We start from the raw sequence: 20,784 nt of genomic DNA on the forward strand, positions 1-20,784 counted from the left end.
TGTCTCTTTAAACCTCACATTTATGCTATTCAATTTGAGGATCTTATAAACATTTATTTGAATTAAGTTTAAGTGCATTAGTTCTATAATCTCACTATTTCAAATAAAGCAAGTGAGCATGGGTAAACTATTCCCCCAACTTTATTTATGTCTTTAATAATATTTTACTTCGAAATCAAATATTTTCCTAACTTTGCCAATCCAATTAATTTTTTAATACTCTCAATTCATCTTGTTTCCTTACAATTAGCATCATGTGTACACTTACATATTATTAATCAACTATAAATATATCTATTTATTCTTTCTAGCTGTTGATGCCATTTGATATTTGGTTTATTTGATATAAGTTTACCTTTATGTTATTGTAGAATGTAATATTTTCAAAAATATATATTTTAAAGGAAATATCACTTTATTAAGGTTCATTCTGCAAACATATTTTGATTCTTAATAAATCCTAGAAACTTGAAAGAAATTGCTGCTTCATTATTAATGGTATTGATAGTACTAATTACTGGTTGGTATGTCTCCAAGTCACTCTCCCCCACGTTGACTGCAATCACACTGACTTTCCATCAGGTATTAGGACAGGCCAACCTCTTCCCAACCTCATGCTTTTTGGAGCTAATGATCTCTCTGCTTTGAAAGCTCTTTCCCAGGCTCTTTGCCTGACTGTCTCATTCTCATTCTTCAGATTTCAAATACCCTCTCTTGAGAGCAGTCTTTTATCACCCCTATATAAGTTAGCCTTTTTATTGTTTTCTATTGTACAACTGTGTTTATTTTCTTCTTTCATTTTATCATTTATGATTATATGTATTGGTTCATGTGTTTATTATTTGCCTTGTCCATGGGACCACCAGATCCATAAGGCCAAACTCTACTTTTACCCAGCACTTAACACACTTATTAACCCATAATATGTACTGATAAACTTCTATTGGTAGAATTATTGTTGGTGCAAGAACTTAATACTATATATTTTGAAAATAAAAAAAAATAGTAACTATTTAGAGTGCCTTTACACCTATTAGCATTGATTAGATACAAACTCTAGAACAAGAGTTGCAAATTTAAGTATATTCAGAAGCCAGGAGATATTTTAAAAGAGTATAATGAACCAGGTACAATAAAATAAGTAATGGAAATTACAGGAAATATCAAAGAACAGACCCTATTAAAAAGGTGCAGCACCTACTCAGCTCTAGTCTATTGTTGCCCAAGGGAATACAGGTCCAGTGTTTCTCCAGACTTCAGGTTAAATCTGAGTTTTAGGGATTTGGGAGACCTAAGGAAACCCTCTTCAGGCTGAATTTGGTCCAGGACCACTAACCCGCAGCCCTTGCTCAAAAGTCTACTGAGGGATCTGATTCTTTCTAATTATATATAGGCTCTTTGCCAGCCCCATTCTCATTCCTTGGAAACAACTGAATTTCATGCAGTCCTGATGTCCTAGCCTAGATCATTACAGGACTTAGATCAGATGGACCATTTTTGTAACTGATTCATCCAAACGCAGAGTACTTAAGAGACTGTCCACTAACTCTTGCTCTCTAGATCACTGGCTCTTATTTTTTCAGACCTGTTTTTCACCTTTCTTCTTTTGATTCTTGAACTATTACTTTGTATTTCCCACCCTCCCTCCCGCCACAAAAGGCTTCATTTTTCAACTTAAATTAGTCAAAATTGGTTTTTGCAGATTTGCAAACAAGTATTTCTTATTAATATATTAGTTAATTACATTAAAAATAATTTATTATCTTTATGCTCCACACTGTGATGGGTATTAGGGCTCAGAAGAATCCCAGCATACACGTAAGTCATGATTTCTACCCTGCCCATCTATGGGTTCATCTCCTGTCACTCGTGTTTTGTTTTTCATGCAAACACCAAACTATTTTGGTTTTATCTTCACGATAACAGTTACTTATCTTACATTGTCCCATCTGCCAAAAATGATTGCCCTTCTCGTTAAAGTCTATTCATTCTTTAAGATTCAGCTCAAGAGTCATCTCCTCTAGAAAACCTTCCCTGAAGATATACACCCCCACACACCCCCTACAAACATCAGCCGCTATGGGATGAGCATGTCTTCTAGGTGCACTGCTAACATGAAGTGCTCAGTTGCTTTGCTGAACTAGGAAGAGTAACTTTGGGGACCTTGAGCCTCATTTGGCTAAAGTCCTCTATGGCAGAATTTTTATCCTAGCATTCTACCTAGTGTTTAGCATAGTGCCTGGTCGGCAACAGACGTTGTGTGATGAAAGGAAGATAAAAGAGGGAGGTCTTGAAAGCAAATGATATAATCTAGTTGAGAATAAGTTCCATAAACATATGAAGCAGCTAGACAAGAATAGGAGAGAATTTAGGGTGGTAACTTCTAAGAAAGTATATAGTCCACCTACACTTCCTGTTTTCCAAACTTATAATAGCAATTTTTATGAATATTTCATATATGGGACATACAATAGAAGTTTAAATTAACTATTAAGTAATTACTGATTCACTTGCAAAAGTTTTATGAATTATATGTTAGGTTCAAGATACTGTCAAGTAGAAACTATTTAAGAAAGAAACTGGCCCCTGGCCCTGGCCTCTGCGCCGAGTGGGCCTCCACACCGAGCAGGACTCCGCTCCGTCCGGTCTGCGCTTGGAGCAGGCGTGAGCCGGGCCCTGGGGGAAGGGGGAACAGGGGACGGGGAGGAGCAGCGCCCCAGATGCCGTCGCCATGGTGCACCCTCGCAGCCCCCGCCTGCATTAACATCACGATGGCTGCCCAAGGAGAACCCCAACTTCAGTTCAAACTTACATTGGGGATGGTGGTACTGGTAAAACTACATTCGTGAAACGTCATCTGACTGGTGAATTTGAGTAGAAGTATGTAGCTACCTTGGGTGTTGAGGTCCATCCCCTTGTGTTCCATACCAACAGAGGACCTATTAAGTTCAATGTATGGGATACAGCTGGTCAGGAGAAACTTGGTGGACTGAGAGGTGGCTATTATATCCAAGCTCAGGGTGCCATTATAATGTTTGATGTAACATTGAGAGTTACTTACAAGAACGTGCCTAACTGGCATACAGATCTGGTACCAGTGTGTGAGAACATCCCCATCGTGTTGTGTGGCAACAAAGTGGATACTAAGGAGGGAAAGGTTAAGTCAAAGTCAATTGTCTTCCACCGAAAGAAGAATCTTCAGTACTATGACATTTCTGCCAAAAGTAACTACAACTTTGAAAAGCTCTTCCTCTGGCTTGCTAGAAAACTGATGGGAGACCTTAACTTGGAGTTCATTGCCATGCCTGCTCTCGCCCTGCCAGAGGTGATCATGGGCCCAGAGTTGGCAGCGCAGTAAGAGCACGATCTAGAGGTTGCTCAGACAACTGCCTTCCCGGATGAAGATGATGACCTGTGAGAAAGTGAAGCTGGAGCCCAGCGTCAGAAGTCTAGTTTTATAGGCAACTGTCCTGTGATATCAGTGGTGCAGAGTGTTTGCCACTTTATTATATAGTTAAGCAGAACATGTGCTTAATCTTTGGGATGCTGAAGGAGATGAGTGGGTTTCGGAGTGAATGCAGCAGTTAAAAAAAAAAAAAAAACTTCATTTTTTTGGACCTGCATATTTAGGTGTTTTGGAACACAGTTGTTTCCTCCTTGAGTTCCAAATATAAGACTGCTACAGTCACATCACAATATTCAGTGGTGGAATCTTGTTTGTTACTGTCATTCCCATTCCTTTTTGTTTAGAATCAGAATAAAATTGTATTTCAAATATATAAAAAAAAAGAAAAGAAAAAAAAAAGAAACTTTGGTGGGAAGAAAAAGGAGAAAGAAATGAAGAATTTTATTGTTCTTGTTATAAGTATCATTCTAAAAAAGAGAATTTAGATAACTGACATTCCTCTTATAAAGGGACAATACTTGATACGTTATATGGAGGCACACAGAAGAATAATATGAAAAACAAATTGGTTGCTAGGCGCATTCTAGCATTCTTGAGGAATACAATTACAACATCACACAATTTGGAAAAACTAAAATTCATATAATCTGTATTTTTTTACCATAGATCTTCCCTTTGAATTAATAAGGTCTTGTGTGTAGACAAGAGTTTCTTTTGTTTATCATTTTCTCAATGAACATAATGATTTTAGAGGATTAAATTTTGACCATATTTCCTTTTTTTCTTTCAATCATTCAATATACCTTTATTGAATGTCTCCTATGTATTGGAAACTGGAAAAGGTACTGAGGCATTGGGAATCAATTTATATCTTGACATTCTGTGATATTTTTAAAATTTAACATATGGGTTAATTTCAGCATGAGTTTTAAAATATGTAATTATTTATTTACATAATAGGATCCAAAGTGTGAACATATTAAAATATGCACTCAGTTGAATATTAGTTGCAAAATGTAGTTATTTATAATTAAATATTTAAAGGCTTTTGTTCATCTTAAATGCTGAAAGATAGTACTTTTTTCTTTTAGTAAAAAAAGACAAAATAAGATTATATAATTAATTGTAAATATTAATTTCCAACATTACTTGTTTTGCATGTCTTTCCATAAAGACAATCACATACATAACTTCAGATGGCTAATATGAATGGTGAGAAAGTCTGTAAGTGCTATAAAATAAGATTGGTTTAACCAAACACTCATTTCTAGTGGCTCTCCAATTGTGTGCTTTCCCCATCTATTTCGAAGAAAATCTACCAGCAGAGAAGATTACTAGAATAAGTAATATGTACTTTGTACTTTTAAAAAGAAGAAACAAAGAACTGAAGAGAAATGCTGGGCTGTGAGAGAAGACAAACACTTTTTGAGTGTAATGTGTGTGAAACTGTATGCCTTGGAAAAAAGACAAATTATCAGCAGGATATAAAGTAAAGCTAAAGTAAAGATTTTTTGCTCAGAAATACTCTATGTAGGTGATTAGTTGTTTTACTGTTTTCTCTCTAACACCAGTCATTCCCGTAAACTGGCTAAATGAAGGAAGCTCTACTTAAAGATGCCACAATTTCCATCCCAAATAAGGCTAGAAGTGATGGGGTGGGGTGAGAAGAAGGAAGCTGCGAAAAGAAAACTGTGGCATTGGTAAATGTTGAGGTTTAACCTCCTGAATATTTGGGTCATCTCCTGGGGAGGAAATATCACGAAGGAGGAAAATCAAACTTCAAAAGAAAAGGCAAAGGCTATAAAAGTCATACTGGAACTAAGGTGTCACAGGAACAGAGAAAAGTATTGATTCAACTGTCCCCAAAACAGGGTATCTGTTGGACCCAAACAAGAAATTACAGACAGTAGAAATAAAACATTAAATACAACTTTAGTGATTTTGAAAAAAAACTGTGTACAAGACACTCAAAAACCTGAGTATAAAACAAATTCAGTAGCCTCACTAAATTGTTTAAACTTCCTAATTTTCCTTATTTTATTTCCTACTGTCATCTTTTCAAAACAAGCCACACCATTTGGTTGATTTAGGTTAAAGTCCTCTTAAAAATTCCAGTGTTCATTTATACACCGATTTACTGACTCCTAAAACTCTGCAAAAATTATTGCAAGCTTATCTTAGATGTTTTTAATTTTCCTTCTTCTGTGTGATACAATAAACTTTGTTGAATTTTTCTATATTACCTCTTATATACTTATATATCATTAATATTGATATGTTTTTCTATATATTTTTGTTTTTCTATATTTCTATATTTTCTTTCTATATTTTCCATGAAAAATTATCACCTTAAAAATCAATATTACCATAGAAACATATACACACAGAGCATATATAAAAAAAGAAAATATCAATGATATTTTTCCACATATCAGTATTAAGAAAACATTCATAACAAAGTATATCACCATATACACTGCAGTTTGTCATCTTAAATTCAAAATGAAAATGGATATTATTAAATTATATAACAAACAGAACCTAAGAGTATTTGTTGTTTAGTTGTTTATTCAGTTGTTCAGTTTTCAAATATTAATATTGAAACCTAAATATGAAGACTGTCTGCTACTAATACAATAGGGTCTTTTAACAAGCATATTAATTAAGTACAAGGATTTTCTCCTATAATACAGGTAATTTAAACAACATTTTAAGTTACTACTTAGATAAGAGCCTCATTCTAAATTGTCGGTGGTATTTTTATAGCACAAATTAGTCTTTGTCATAAAGCTTCATTAGGTGTTTGGGAAAATAAAATTTGCAGTGATTCAGCTGTTTTAAGAAAAGAATACAAACCTCTTAAAAGTAAGTAGCAAAAGAAAGAAGAAAAAGGGTCCAGGACCTTGAAGCATTTGCTTTCACCATGTACCATTACTGTACCGATGAAAGGTAAATATTGAACACCATTGAATAACTCTTGAAAATATAAAGGGTAAAATCTAGGGAGAGAACTATAGCTGTGTCCTTAAAAACAGATATTACAGACAAACTCAACTCTTGGCTCTGCCATTTCCTAGCTATTCTACATTTTACATGAAACATTTTACGTATCCTATTGAGTATGTTTCCTCTTCAGTAAAGTGTTGACACTCATACCTAACAGGGAGGAGAGTGTGAGAATTAAATAAAATAATGTATGTAAACATATAAGCCATGTAGTAAATGTTAATAAATGAAAACTATTTTAATAAGTGAATATTTTCAGCAATGGAAAAATCAGTGTTTTTTTTATACTGGACAAAAGAAAAAGAGCTTATTATTAACTAAATCAGAACTTGTAGTAGTCCACCCCTTATCCACAGGGAGTACATTCTAAGACCCACAGTGGATTCCTGAAACTGCAGATAGCACCAAACCCTGTATATACTCTTTTTCTTCCTATACATACATATCTATGATAAAGTTTAATTTATAAATTAGGCACAGTAAGAAAATTTCCAAATATCCAAATTTCCAGCATGACTCCTCTTGCGTTTTGGGCCATTAAAATTTGGGTTACTTGAACACAAGGACTGTGACAGCTGAATTGTTACAGATAACTGACTAACAAGTGGGTAGCATATATAGTGGATACACTAAACAGGGGGATGATTCATGTCTCGAGTAGGATGGCATATTTCATCATGCTACTCAGAATGGCACATGATTTAAAACTTATTAATTATTTCTGGAAAGTTCCATTTAATATTTTCAGACTGAGGTTGACCATGGATAACTGAAACCAAGGAAAGTGAAATCACAGATAACAGGGGACTACTGTACTATAGATGAGGGAAAGTCTATAAGGTGAGATCCAGAAAATTTTAATAGCTTACCTGGGACTAAACGATCCAGAATTTTTGTTAAGTAACCAGGATTCCTGATATCTGGCCATTTTTCTACTAAACCAGCCTACCTTTCAAATGAGTCACTGTAGTTTATTTTATGGTTTTTACTTTCTTTTGGATTATTTTCTTTTAAGTTCATATTAAATTTTCTAAATGAGTTTCCAGGTATGCATCACACTTTTAACTGAAACATACTGAAGATAATTTAAACAAATGCAATTATACTATATCATATAAATTAAACTGTGTATAAACTAGAAAGTGGTTGCACCTGTGTTTATAATTCTTATTTAATGAAACAATCAGTTAAATATTTTAATATAATATGAACATACTTCTAAGGCAATCAGTACATTTTAGGATTACGAGAAACCTGAAAATATAGGATATTCAGGAATCAAACCGCCCCTCTAAAAATTTATAAGAGAGAGGAAATCTGTGGTAAACCACAATCCTTTTATACAAAAGTGTATGAGCAAGTTCTTATCTATATTGAAATGATTTAAGAAGATGATTTTTCAGAATGAGTTTGGCAGAGGAATTTGGAGTAGTTATCCTTAAAGGAATTCTGAAGAAATACAGAAAACTGAAGAAACAGCTGTGAAATTCTTTAAATTTTAAAAATTGTGAAAAAAATATTTGACAAAACTTCAGCTTTCATGTTGCAATAATATGATTGTAAGTTTCTTAAAACTGTCTTTAAAAATGAGGCATACCATATTTAATATTTTTTAAATGCCTTTGGAAATAGCTATTCTACATATTTCACAAGGATCTTATTAGGCAACCTAAGTATAACTGTCACAGTTCTAAAGTGGACTACAAATTTTATTTCTTTAAAGTATCACTAATGAACAATAAATGGTCATTTAGCTTTATATTTTTATAGAGAGGTTCCTGGAGATAACAATATAAGAAGCATAACCATAATTGAGATTTCAATAAAACCTACACACTTATTCTTTTTCACGTCAAAAAAAGTAAGCTTATAAAACTTCCCTAGATAAACTTTCTCTATTCACTCACACTGCAAATAAAGGAACAATGAAATTTTCTCTTGATTGCTTTCATTATTACTTTTAAATTTCAATTCATTTCTTGCTGGCCAAATTTCTCTATTGTTATTGGAGTACACACACTTACAGCTCATGAGCAATGTGCTGCTTTTTAAATAAACATCAAGGAGGCAAAACTACCTCTTGACACAGTGAACTTGCTGACCCCCAGATGCTTTGTTTTTTCTGAGATGTCAAGGGACGTTGGAGCCTGGGATTTGTTTATGATCCCAGGAGTTTTCTACCACTGGGATGAGCTGCATATGTAATACGAGAATACAGGATTTCCTGAGTGATCTTCACTAAGGTATCCCATGAATAATTAACTAGTCAGATCAAAAATATTTCTTTTGAGATGATGATTCTACCTTTGGATAAAAAAGGCAAAAAAAATGGGTCATTTTTGATTGTTTGATTTTTCATTATTCCTGAAGAAAAAAGAAAAGTTGTTGGTATACATCATTTCTGACATAAAGGTTGCAAAGACGCAGTTCTTGAGACTGTAAAAGATACATTCACTGAAGAGTGTTTTAGTCCATGTAATCCTTGTATTTTCTTTCCAATCTGCTCCCTCTGGGTGAATATATTTCTACTTCTCAATATCTTGGCAGCACAGGAAGCTTAGATATAATTGCTCCTATCAAATTCTAGATTTATCATTTTCTATACTACTATATATACAAGTATATTATTCACTTTCATTTCTGTTTGCTTGGACCTGGAGGGATATAGTACTGACATACCACTCTTTCATCCTTTTTCTAAATATTTTATATTCTTGCATTAAGAAAAGGGTTTTAGAATAGATACTGATATACAGAAATATATAGTCAAAATTAAATGCTGCAGGATCATGCAGGCAACACCTAATTCTTCCAAGGGTGGGGAGAATGTAAGACCCTGAAAAATTAAAATTAGCCAGTTTTTTAATATAATTTATGTGATTATTTTTATGTTTTCATAGAGACTATGTTGTCAATGCATGCAAAACAAAGCGTAATAGCTTTCCTTATTACAAGAAAAGTACAGGAATATACTTACTGTAAGGGACACATTCATACTGCACTTCAAGGTATTTATAGGTTCCCGGACATGGGTCTGGAAAAACATCGGGACCTGCCACCACTGCACACTGGGTTCTGTTATTGCACCTGAAGTCAAAAGAGAAGGAAAGAAAAGAATAATAAGTTTCTACATAGTTAAATCATTATTAACACCAATACCAATTTTATTTTAGTTCCTAATTACACGATTTAAATAAGGTTTTGGTCAATTTAGGGTTTCAGACTTGTTAAGGAAATACCTATAGTATACTTAAAAAAAAACCTAGACATTAAAAAATTCATTCAGTTTATTCATATTAACTGATTTAATATTTGATTGAACACAGCATGATTTTGAGGTAGCAGTTAAATACTGCTTAAGCAACATTAACTGGACCATAGGATATTCCCAATGTGAAGACAGGACGATTTGGTAGGAAAAACTCACTCTCTTATAAAAAAATAATTAAGAAAATAGAACCACAGAGCTTTAACTAGGCAGTAGTAAAATAAATTCACTGATTATCATATTATTTACTTTATAGGCAATGAACATATGGTGTTGAAATGCTTTTAGCCAAACCTAAAAAATAAAAACAGTAAAAATATTAAAATATATCTAAAAATTTAATTGATATAAATTAATATAATAATAAACTAATCCCATAAGTAAAACCATTTTTAAGAATGGGAGTCGGGGGAAGATGGCGGAAGAGTAAGACGCGGAGATCACCTTGCTCCTCACAGATACACCAGAAATATACCTACACGAGGAACAACTCCTACAGAACACCTACTGAAGGCTGGCAGAAGACCTCAGACCTCCCAAAAGGCAAGAAACTCCCCACGTACCTGGGTAGGGCAAAAGAAAAAAGAAACAACAGAGACAAAGAATAGGGACGGTACGTGCACCAGTGGGAGGGAGCCGTGAGGAGGAAAGGTTTCTACACACTAGGAAGCCCCTTCATGGGCAGAGACTGTGGGTGGCACAGCGGGGAAGCATTGGAGCGGCGGAGGAGACCACAGCAACAGGGGTGCGGAGGGCAAAGACGGAAGATTCCCGCACAGAGGATCGTGCCAACCGGCACTCACCAGCCCGAGAGGCTTGTCTGCTCACCCGCCGGGGTGGGCGGGTCTGGGAGCTGAGGCTCGGGCTTCAGTCGGAGCGCAGGGAGAGGACTGGGGTTGGCGGCGTGAACACAGCCTGAAGGGGTTAATGCACCACAGGTAGCCGGGAGGGAGTCCGGGGAAAAGTCTGGACCTGCCGAAGAGGCAAGAGACTTTTTCTTCCCTCTTTGTTTCCTGGTGCGCAAGGAGAGGGGATTAAGAGAGCTGCTTAAAGAAGCTCCAGAGACGGGCACGAGCCGCAGCTATCAGCGCGGACACCAGAGACGGGCATGAGACATTAAGGCTGCTGCTGCCGCCACCAAGAAGCCTGTGTGCGAGCTCAGATCACTATCCACACCTCCCTTCAGGAGAGCCTGTGCAGCCCGCCACTGCCAGGGTCCCGAGATCCAGGAACAACTTCCCCAGAACAATGCACGGCACGCCTCACGCTGGTGCAACGTCATGCAGGCCTCTCCCGCCGCAGGCTCACCCCGCAAAAAGGCCCTCCCTCCCCCGGGCCTGAGTGAGCCAGAGCCCCCGAATCAGCGACTCCTTTAACCCTGTCCTGTCTGAGCTAAGAACAGACACCCTCCGGCGACCTACACGCAGAGGCAGGGCCAAATACAAAGCTGAGCCCTGGGAGCTGTGCAAACAAGGAAGAGAAAGAGAAATCTCTCCCAGCAGCTCAGGAGCAGCAGATTAAAGCTACACAATCAACTTGATGTACCCTGCATCTGTGGAATACCTGAATAGACAACGAATCATCCCAAATTGAGGAGATGGACTTTGAAAGCAAGATTTATTATTTTGAAACCATTTCCTCTTTTTGTGAGTGTGTATGTGTATGCTTCTGTGTGAGATTTTGTCTGTATAGCTTTGCTTTCACCATTTGTCCTAGGGTTCTATCCGTCTGGGTTCTATTTTTTTAATTTTTTTCTTAATAATTATTTTTAATTTTAATAACTTTATTTTTTTTTCTTTTGTCCTCTTTCTTTCTTTCTTTCTTTCTTTCTTTCTTTCTTTCTTTCTTTCTTTCTACTTTTTCACCCTTTTATTCTGAGCCGTGTGGAAAAAAGGCTCTTGGTGCTGCAGCCAGGAGTCAGTGCTGTTCCTCTGAGGTGAGAGACCCAACTTCAGGACACTGGTCCACAAGAGACTTCCCATCTCCATGTAATATCAAATGGCAAAAATCTCCCAGGGATCTCCATCTCAACACCAACACGCAGCTTCACTCAACGATCAGCAAGCTACAGTGCTGGACACCCTATGACAAACAACTAGCAAGACAGGAACACAACCCCACCCATGAGCAGAGAGGCTGCCTAAATCATAATAAGTCCACAGACACCCCAAAACACACAACCAGATGTGGACCTGCCCAGCAGAAAGACAAGATCCAGCCTCATCCACCAGAACACAGGCACTAGTCCCCTCCACCAGGAAGCCTACACAACCCACTGAACCAACTTTAGCCACTGGGGACAGACACCAAAAACAACGGGAACTATGAACCTGCAGCCTGTAAAAAGGAGACCCCAAACACAGTAAGATAAGCAAAATGAGAAGACAGAAAACCACACAGCAGATGAAGGAGCAAGATAAAAACCCACCAGACCTAACGAAGAGGAAATAGGCAGTCTACCTCAAAAAGAATTCAGAATAATGATAATAAAGATGATCCAAAATCTTAGAAATAGAATAGAGAAAATGCAAGAAACAGTTAACAAGGACCTAGAAGAACTAAAGATGAAACAAGAAATGACAAACAACACAATAAATGAAATGAAAAATACTCTAGAAGGGATCAATAGCAGAATAACTGAGGCAGAAGAACGGATAAGTGACCTGGAAGATAAAAGAGTGGAAATAACTACTGCAGAGCAGAACAAAGAAAAAAGAATGAAAAGAACTGAGACCAATATCAGAGACCTCTGGGACAACATTAAACGTACCAACATTCAAATCATAGGGGTTTCAGAAGAAGAAGAGAAAAAGAAAGGGACTGAGAAAATATTTGAAGAGATTATAGTTGAAAACTTCCTTAATATGGGAAAGGAAATAGTTAATCAAGTCCAGGAAGCACGGAGTCCCATACAGGGTAAATCCAAGGAGAAACACGCCAAGACACATGTTAATGAAACTGTCAAAAATTAAATACAAACAAAACATATTAAAAGCAGCAAGGGAAAAATAACACACAAGGGAATCCCCATCAGGTTAACAGCTGATCGTTCAGCAGAAACTCTGCAAGCCAGAAGGGACTGGCAGAACAGATTTAAAGTGATGAAGGAGAAAAACCTACAACCAAGATTACTCTACCCAGCAAAGGTCTCTTTCAGATTTGATGAAGAAATTAAAAGCTTTACAGACAAGCAAAAGCTGAGAGAGTTCAGCACCACCAAACCAGCTTTACAACAAATGCTAAAGGAACTTCTCTAGGCAAGAAACACAACAGAAGGAAAAGACCTACAATAACGAACCCAAAACAATTAAGAAAATGGGAATAGGAACATACATATTGATAATTACCTTAAATGTAAATGGATTAAATGCTCCCACCAAAAGACACAGACTGGCTGAATGGATACAAAAACAAGACCCATATATATGCTGTCTACAAGAGACCCACTTCAGACCTAGAGATACATACAGACTGAAAGTGAGGGGATGGAAAAAGATATTCCATGCAAATGGAAACCAAAAGAAATCTGGAGTAGCAATTCTCATATCAGACAAAATAGACTTTAAAATGAAGACTATTACAAGACACAAAGAAGGACACTACATAATGATCAAGGGATCGATCCTAGAAGAAGATAGAACAATTGTAAATATTTATGCACCCAACATAGGAGCACCTCAATACGTAAGGCAAATACTAACAGCCATAAAAGGGGAAATCGACAATCACACATTCATAGTAGGGGACTTTAGCACCCCACTTTCACCAATGGACAGATCATCCAAAATGAAAATAAATAAGGAAACACAAGCTTTAAATGATACATTAAACAAGATAGACTTAATTGATATTTATAGGACATTCCATCCAAAAACAACAGAATACACATTTTTCTCAAGTGCTCATGGAACATTCTCCAAGATAGATCATATCTTGGGTCACAAATCAAGCCTTGGTAAATTTAAGAAAATTGAAATTGTATCAAGTATCTTTTCCGACCACATGCTATGAGACTAGATATCAATTACAGGAAAAGATCTGTAAAAAATACAAACACATGGAGGCTAAACAATATACTACTTAATAACAAAGTGATCACTGAAGAAATCAAAGAGGAAATCAAAAAATACCTAGAAACAAACGACAATGGAGACAGGATGACCCAAAACCTATGGGATGCAGCAAAAGCAGTTCTAAGAGGGAAGTTTATAGCAATACAATCCTACCTTAAGAAACAGGAAACATCTGGAATAAACAACCTAACCTTGCACCTAAAGCAATTAGAGAAAGAACAACAACAACAACAACAAAAAAAAAAAACCCAAAGTTAGCAGAAGGAAAGAAATCATAAAGATCAGATCAGAAATAAATGAAAAAGAAATGAAGGAAACGATAGCAAAGATCAATACAAGTAAAAGCTGGTTCTTTGAGAAGATAAACAAATTTGATAAACCATTAGCCAGACTCATCAAGAAAAAAAGGGAGAAAACTGAAATCAATAGATGTAGAAATGAAAAAGGAGAAGTAACAACTGACACTGCAGAAATACAAAAGATCATGATAGATTACTACAAGCAACTCTATGCCAATAAAATGGACAACCTGGAAGAAATGGACAAATTCTTAGAAATGCACAACCTGCCAAGACTGAATCAGGAAGAAATACAAAATATGAACAGACCAATCCCAAGCACTGAAATTGAAACTGTGATTAAAAATCTTCCAACAAACAAAAGCCCAGATGGCTTCACATGCGAATTCTATCAAACATTTAGAGAAGAGCTAACACCTATCCTTCTCAAACTCTTCCAACGGAAGATCAACACAGGGAGATCAACTCGGTGCTTTGTGACCACCTAGAGTGGTGGTATAGGGAAGGTGTGAGGGAGGGAGATGCAAGAGGAAAGAGATATGGGGACATGTGTATATGTATAACTGATTCACTTTGTTATAAAGCAGAAACTAACACACCACTGTAAAGAAATTATAGTCCAATAAAGATGTAAAAAAAAAAAAAAAGAAAATAAAGAATGGACTCCCGTTCCTCATGTACAGCCAAATAACGACACTAATCTTACAGATTTCTATTCACAAATGCCAATATCCTATACTTTAAAATAACTTTAAACCTCCAAAGAGAATAATCAGACATCACTATTGAAACAGAAACACAAACTAAGCATATTTTTTGGCAATTGGGCTAAACAGATCTGGGTTAGCTGATTCACTCATGGGTAAATAAATATACATATAATGAAATTGATTCCTACTCTGAAAAAGACACTCAAGGTCAGAGTGGCCTCATTATAGTAAATTTTACTCCGAAACTTTCTAGACCCAATAGAGTTCCTCCCTTCCTTCCTTCCTTCCTCCCTTCCTCTCCCTCCCTCTCTTCCTTCCTTCCTTCCTTCCCTTCTTTCTTTCCTTCCTTTCTTAAAAAGATGCTTCCTTTTTTGATATGACCAATACGTCTGAATCCTTGCTAGGCTACTAGTTGGATAAAGAGCATTTAGGGCAGAACTCATTTTGATTTAGAGTGAAAATTTTTTGAGTTTACTCAAGGCTATCATTTGCCAGCCTTACTGAGGATTTTATTTAGTCCCTAAATTAAAATTGATTCATTAGTAAATGTCTTAAACTGAAAAATACATTTTGTGTTACCAGTCAAAGATTAATAAAAGCCAATATTCCATTCTCATCAGTCAGTTTACCATAACAGCTAATCCTGAGGGTTAACATGTTCTAAAGTTCTCTTGTGTAGATTTAGTGTCTAAAGATGATTATCAATTGTATAATAACATTAATGTAAATGTGGCTGTCCTCAACATGCATTACAAATAGGTAGTGCAAATATTTTAGTGTACTGACACTTTTTAAAAATAGCGGTACTTTCCTGTTACATAGAAAACCCTTTAGAGGAAGCTGTCTCAAGTTAAAAGACATGTTTTTGCAGTTAAAGCAATACAGTTTTCACAACACGCCTTGAAAAAATAAATTCATAAATCTATCTCAGGATTTTATACAATGAGCAGCTGTATAAACTCAGTTATATCCATAATTGTTACAGAAACAATCAGCTATTATCAGAAATGTAGTCAAAGTAGAAATAATGAAAAATGAAAGTATACATGATAAAATTTGATGATATTTAAATATTCTGTAAATATAATATTATTGCTGACCTCAAATAATTAAATTATAATGTTTAAAATAAATATATATATATATACATATTATATATATTATGTTTTTTCTCTTGGTCTACTGTTGATTTACTGCCTACTATCATCCTTTTTTTCTAATTACTACAGCTCTTATAATAATAAAATTAATTTACAATCTGTGTGTATTCTTATAATTTTCAGATGTAAATGGGCAATTACAAATCTTTTATTATTCAAACAATCAATGTTTGATATCAACAAACCAAATTACTAGTCATTTTTGAGTAGGGCATAAAGGTTAAAATTTACGATTATGGAAGTGTTTGTTTCACAGAAAATTGTCTTGAATCAAAAGAATTTCACATGGTTATATATGTATAGATCAGATATTAAAATATAATATGGACATTAGACACATCCATCCATCCATCTAGTTATCTACACATGTGAACTGATCATTTGCATATTATATACTATTTAATTTACAAAAATACTAATTATTTATGTATATGTAAAAAAACTGAAATAAGCGACATTTGTTATGAACATTAGACACTGTGATGAGTCCCAAATATCTTACTTAATGTTAACCAAAGAAGAATCAAGAAAGCCTTCTACCTGATGAGATAGTGTATGTGAAGAGGTATATAAACCAACACATTCTACACAAATAATATACTGCAGTCATTGTCATCATTGTTCTGTAGAAAACAATTCTTTACAGCATTTACTTTTCAAAATAATTTATATTCTATTATGATTTCTATACCAAATGCTTTTTATAAATTAAGATACTGAAAAATCAAAAGGTAGGTAACATCTGGAATATTATTTTTGTATAAGATATAATACTGATTGTTTAAAGACTAGCTACATTTCAAAAACAGGAGTTTAAAAGTCTTTCTTTCTTTTTTATGATTTCAGTCACTGTGAGTCAAAATTAAATTAACCTTAATATTAGATTAAAGATTATTGATCAATTTACACCAGTAAGAGTACTTTTATAATTATATCAAAGTCATCAAAAGTAAATTCATCCTAAATACTATTGATGATAAAAGGGAAATAAAATAATTGAATGTTCCAATATGCTTTACACTCAGATTTTTCTTTATATTTACTTTTAATTTAAATATAAAAAATGATTTTCAGTAACCCTGATATTAAAGATATTCTTAAAACCCATAGTAAAGGATGAGAAAAGACTACAATGATATGATCAAATGTATCCTAATCTACTAATAACCACAGAACAAATTACCATAATCTTATAAAAGCATTAAGGCTTCAAGTTTTGATAAAAGTTTCAATATTTTTTCATCGGAAAATTTATGCAATAAAATTTTTCTACCCCAACAATAGACAATTTTCAAATAAAGTATTTGATTAAAAAAAAAGCAGATGACAATAACAAATACCAGATAGAATTCTCAAAGGAATCTCTTTGAGTTTCAATTTTTACATATATAACATGGAGGTCAGTTATTTTACTACCTCACAGAGTTGACGTGCTTATAAAAATGCATTAAAAATTTGTAAAGTATCACATAAATGCACACGGTATACTATTTGTTGCTGTAACTATCCACATTGTTATCATTATTAACATCAGTCATTTGCTTTGGGATGGATTAATAACACTTCATTCCATATAGACTGAGTCTTTTGAGAGAAACCTACAACATAGAAGAAGTGACACACAGACAAGCACATAGATGCTTTGGATTGAGAGTAGAAACAGGAAAAAACAGATTCATGTTTTTTTAAAAAAAGAAAGTCAAATAAATTAGTTGTATGCAAAGTACATTATCCAGTATACCATAAATTTGAAATTTATACTAATGTTTTAAACTTATCAAACATGTTCACATATATCCTACTTGTCACTTCATTTTGAGATGAATGTTACTAGTACCAATTTCACAGAGGAGGGAATAGGTATGATGATGTTGAATAACTTTTCAGACTCTCAGTAATCAAATAATAGTCACTGGACTCCAGAACAATGACCTGAAAACCACTATCCTATTGTCTCCTGAGTGTGTGAGTCATACATCTCATGGTCACTATGGGAAACTAATTTAATTCACTTTTTTTTTTTTTTTTTTTGGCGGTATGCGGGCCTCTCACTGCTGTGGCCTCTCCCGTTGCGGAGCACAGGCTCCGGGCGCGCAGGCTCAGTGGCCTTGGCTCACGGACCCAGCCGCTCCGTGGCATGTGGGATCTTCCCGGACCGGGGTACGAACCCGTGTCCTCTGCATCGGCAGGTGGACTCTCAACCACTGCGCCACCAGGGAAGCCCTAATTGACTCTTATATGTTATCAGCAGTACTATGATGATCCGATGAGGTAAAGATCAGCTGTGAAATATCTAAGTGGCCCAGGATTCATTCAGTTGTGGTGTGAATCAGGCATTCCAAGGAAGCTCTGAATTTAAATTAACAATACAAAACCAGGCCCTCTCAGTTCAAATTGGAATGCAGCAATCAGAAAGATCAATCTCTGAACATAAGGTGGAAGGAGTAATAAGATAAATGAGTATTTCTTTATATATAGACTATTCCAAAAGAAAAAAGGAAACACAAAAACATGTCATTTTCATTCAACCCACATTCAAAGCTCCATCTTAAGTATATTTGCCATCTATTGATAAAGTTTATTTAATAAATATTATGTAATATGTTGAATGCTATTGATTATTAGCACTAATTTTAAAGTAGTATTGCTTAACTTAAAAAGAAGTCTTATGATGACTGCCAGGGAAGATAAACATAATTACAGGATTAGAAATTAGATACAGAATTATTTGATGCTAACTTATTCATTCCAATATGATTCATAGCAGTATAAGAACAAAATTGGTTAAGAACGATAATGAAAAAGTCACCTCTGGGGCAAAGAAGTTCCTTTATTTGCCACAACGTACTGCAGCATATAATAAAAATGATATTGCTAGGTTTATGCACATATCATCTATTCAGTAAGTTCTTATTATATATAAAATAAATGAACCAACCTCTTTTCTGCTAAATTTAGGAAAGTGATGTTTGTTTTAACGTCCATACCTAGATAAAAAGTAGCAGCCCATTTTCTCCCGTTTAGTTACAACAAATTTATAGATGAAGCATATAAAATGAATCTTAAGTATAACTATGTTTTAAAACATTCTTACATAAGAGACATATAAGGATTGTATTGGTTGGTTCCATAGCTCTAGTAATCTAATATGGTACAATTAAAATAATTTAAATAAAATATTGTTGTATTTCTCTACTAGGAGGGTAATTCATAGGGCTCTCCCTTAAAAAATCCAATTACATATTCTTATTATGCTCTTAAATCAGTGTGTACAAAAAAGCCAATCCTACGAATGCTCAGAAACGTCTCTATTAATGCTTCATATATAAAACTCCATTTAAAATAATTCGAATAACAAGATATGATGGCATAAAAAACATACTTTGTGGGTGTCTCTTTGTTAGCAAAATTAGTCATATGAATTTATATTAGTATTTATCAAATGACTGATGAAGAAATACATACACTGTGTATACTCAAGTAATTCACAGCATCTAAAATATGTCAAGTCAGTGTCTAAATCATATAAGAATAAGGCATTATGTTCCAAGAGAAAAATGTTTTAAAGATAACTATTCATGCAAAACCCAAGGTACTACCATCATGACACATCAGTATTTAAAATCTAAAAATGTTTCTCAAGATTGCTGTGACTATTCGGGGTCTTTTGTGTCTCCATACAAATTTTAAGATATTTTGTTCTGGTTCTGTGAAAAATGCCATTGGTAATTTGATAGGGATTGCATTGAATCTGTAGATTTCCTTGGGTAGTATAGTCATTTTGACAATATGGATTCTTCCAATCCAAGAACATGGTATCTCTTTCCATCTGTTTGTGTCATCTTTAATTTCTTTCATCAGCGTCTTACAGTTTTCAGAGGACAGGTTTTTGTCACATTAGGTAGGTTTATTCCTAGGTATTTTATTCTTTTAGATGAGATTGTGTTTCTTGAATTTTTCTTTCGGATCTTTCATTGTTAGTGTATAGAAATGCAACAGATTTCTGCGTATTAATTTTGTAACCTGCAACTTTACCAAATTCATTGATGAGCTCTAGTAGTTTTCTGGTAGCATCTTTAGGATTTTCTATGTGCAGTATCATGTCATCTGTATACAATGACAGTTTAACTTCTTCTTTTCTAATGTGGATTCCTTTTATTTATTTTCCTTCTCTGACTGGCGTAGCTTATTCAACAAAATATTTTTTTGAACAAAATATTCAACAAAATTATGTTGAATAAAAGTGGCAAGAGTGGACATCCTTGTCTTGTTCCTGATCTTAGAGGAAGTATTTTCAGTTTTTCACCACTGAGTATGATGTTAGCTGTAGGTTTGTCGTATATGGCCTTTACTATGTTGAGGTATGTTCTCTCTATGCCCACTTTCTGGAGAGTTTTTATCATAAATAGGTGTTGATTTTTGTCAAAAGCTTTTTCTGCATCTATTGAGATGATCATATTGTTTTTATTCTTCAATTTGTTGATGTGGGGTATCACACTGATTGATACTTAAAAATCCCTGCATTACACTGATTGATACTGAAAAATCCCTGCATCCCTCGGATAAATCACACTTGATCATGGTGTATGATCCTTTTAATGTATTATTCGATTTGGTTTGCTGGTATTTTGTTGAGGATTTTTGTGTCTATGTTCATCAGTGATATTGGCCTGTAATTTTCTTTTTTTTTTTTTTGGTATCTTTGTCTGGTTTTGGTATCAGGGTGGCCTCATAGAATGTGTTGGGAAGTGTTCCTTCCTCTGCAATTTTCCTGGAACAGTTTCAGAAGGATAGGTGTTAGCTCTTCTCTAAATGTTTGATAGAATTTGCCTGTGAAGCCATCTGGTACTTTAAGTAATCAG

The 20,784-nt window shown here is 34.8% G+C and overlaps 1 protein-coding gene and 1 pseudogene across 9 annotated transcripts in view; one reads left to right on the forward strand and one right to left on the reverse strand.

Moving 5' to 3' along the window:
- ADGRL3 (adhesion G protein-coupled receptor L3) overlaps nt 1–20,784 on the reverse strand; it is a 585,975-nt gene that overhangs the window by 393,206 nt on the left and 171,985 nt on the right. For 8 of the 9 annotated variants that reach the window (XM_060090762.1, XM_060090753.1, XM_060090744.1 and 5 more), the window contains exon 4: nt 9,390–9,499. The exons of the other annotated variant lie outside the window; for it this stretch is intronic. In XM_060090762.1, the coding sequence (XP_059946745.1) occupies nt 9,390–9,499 (110 nt within the window). The remainder of the gene's footprint in view (nt 1–9,389; nt 9,500–20,784) is intronic. 9 annotated transcript variants of the gene reach the window in all.
- On the forward strand, nt 2,769–3,537 carry LOC132484295 (GTP-binding nuclear protein Ran-like; annotated as a pseudogene).

This window comes from Mesoplodon densirostris, chromosome 1, assembly GCF_025265405.1.
Source record: "Mesoplodon densirostris isolate mMesDen1 chromosome 1, mMesDen1 primary haplotype, whole genome shotgun sequence".
NCBI classification, from domain to species: domain Eukaryota; kingdom Metazoa; phylum Chordata; class Mammalia; order Artiodactyla; family Ziphiidae; genus Mesoplodon; species Mesoplodon densirostris.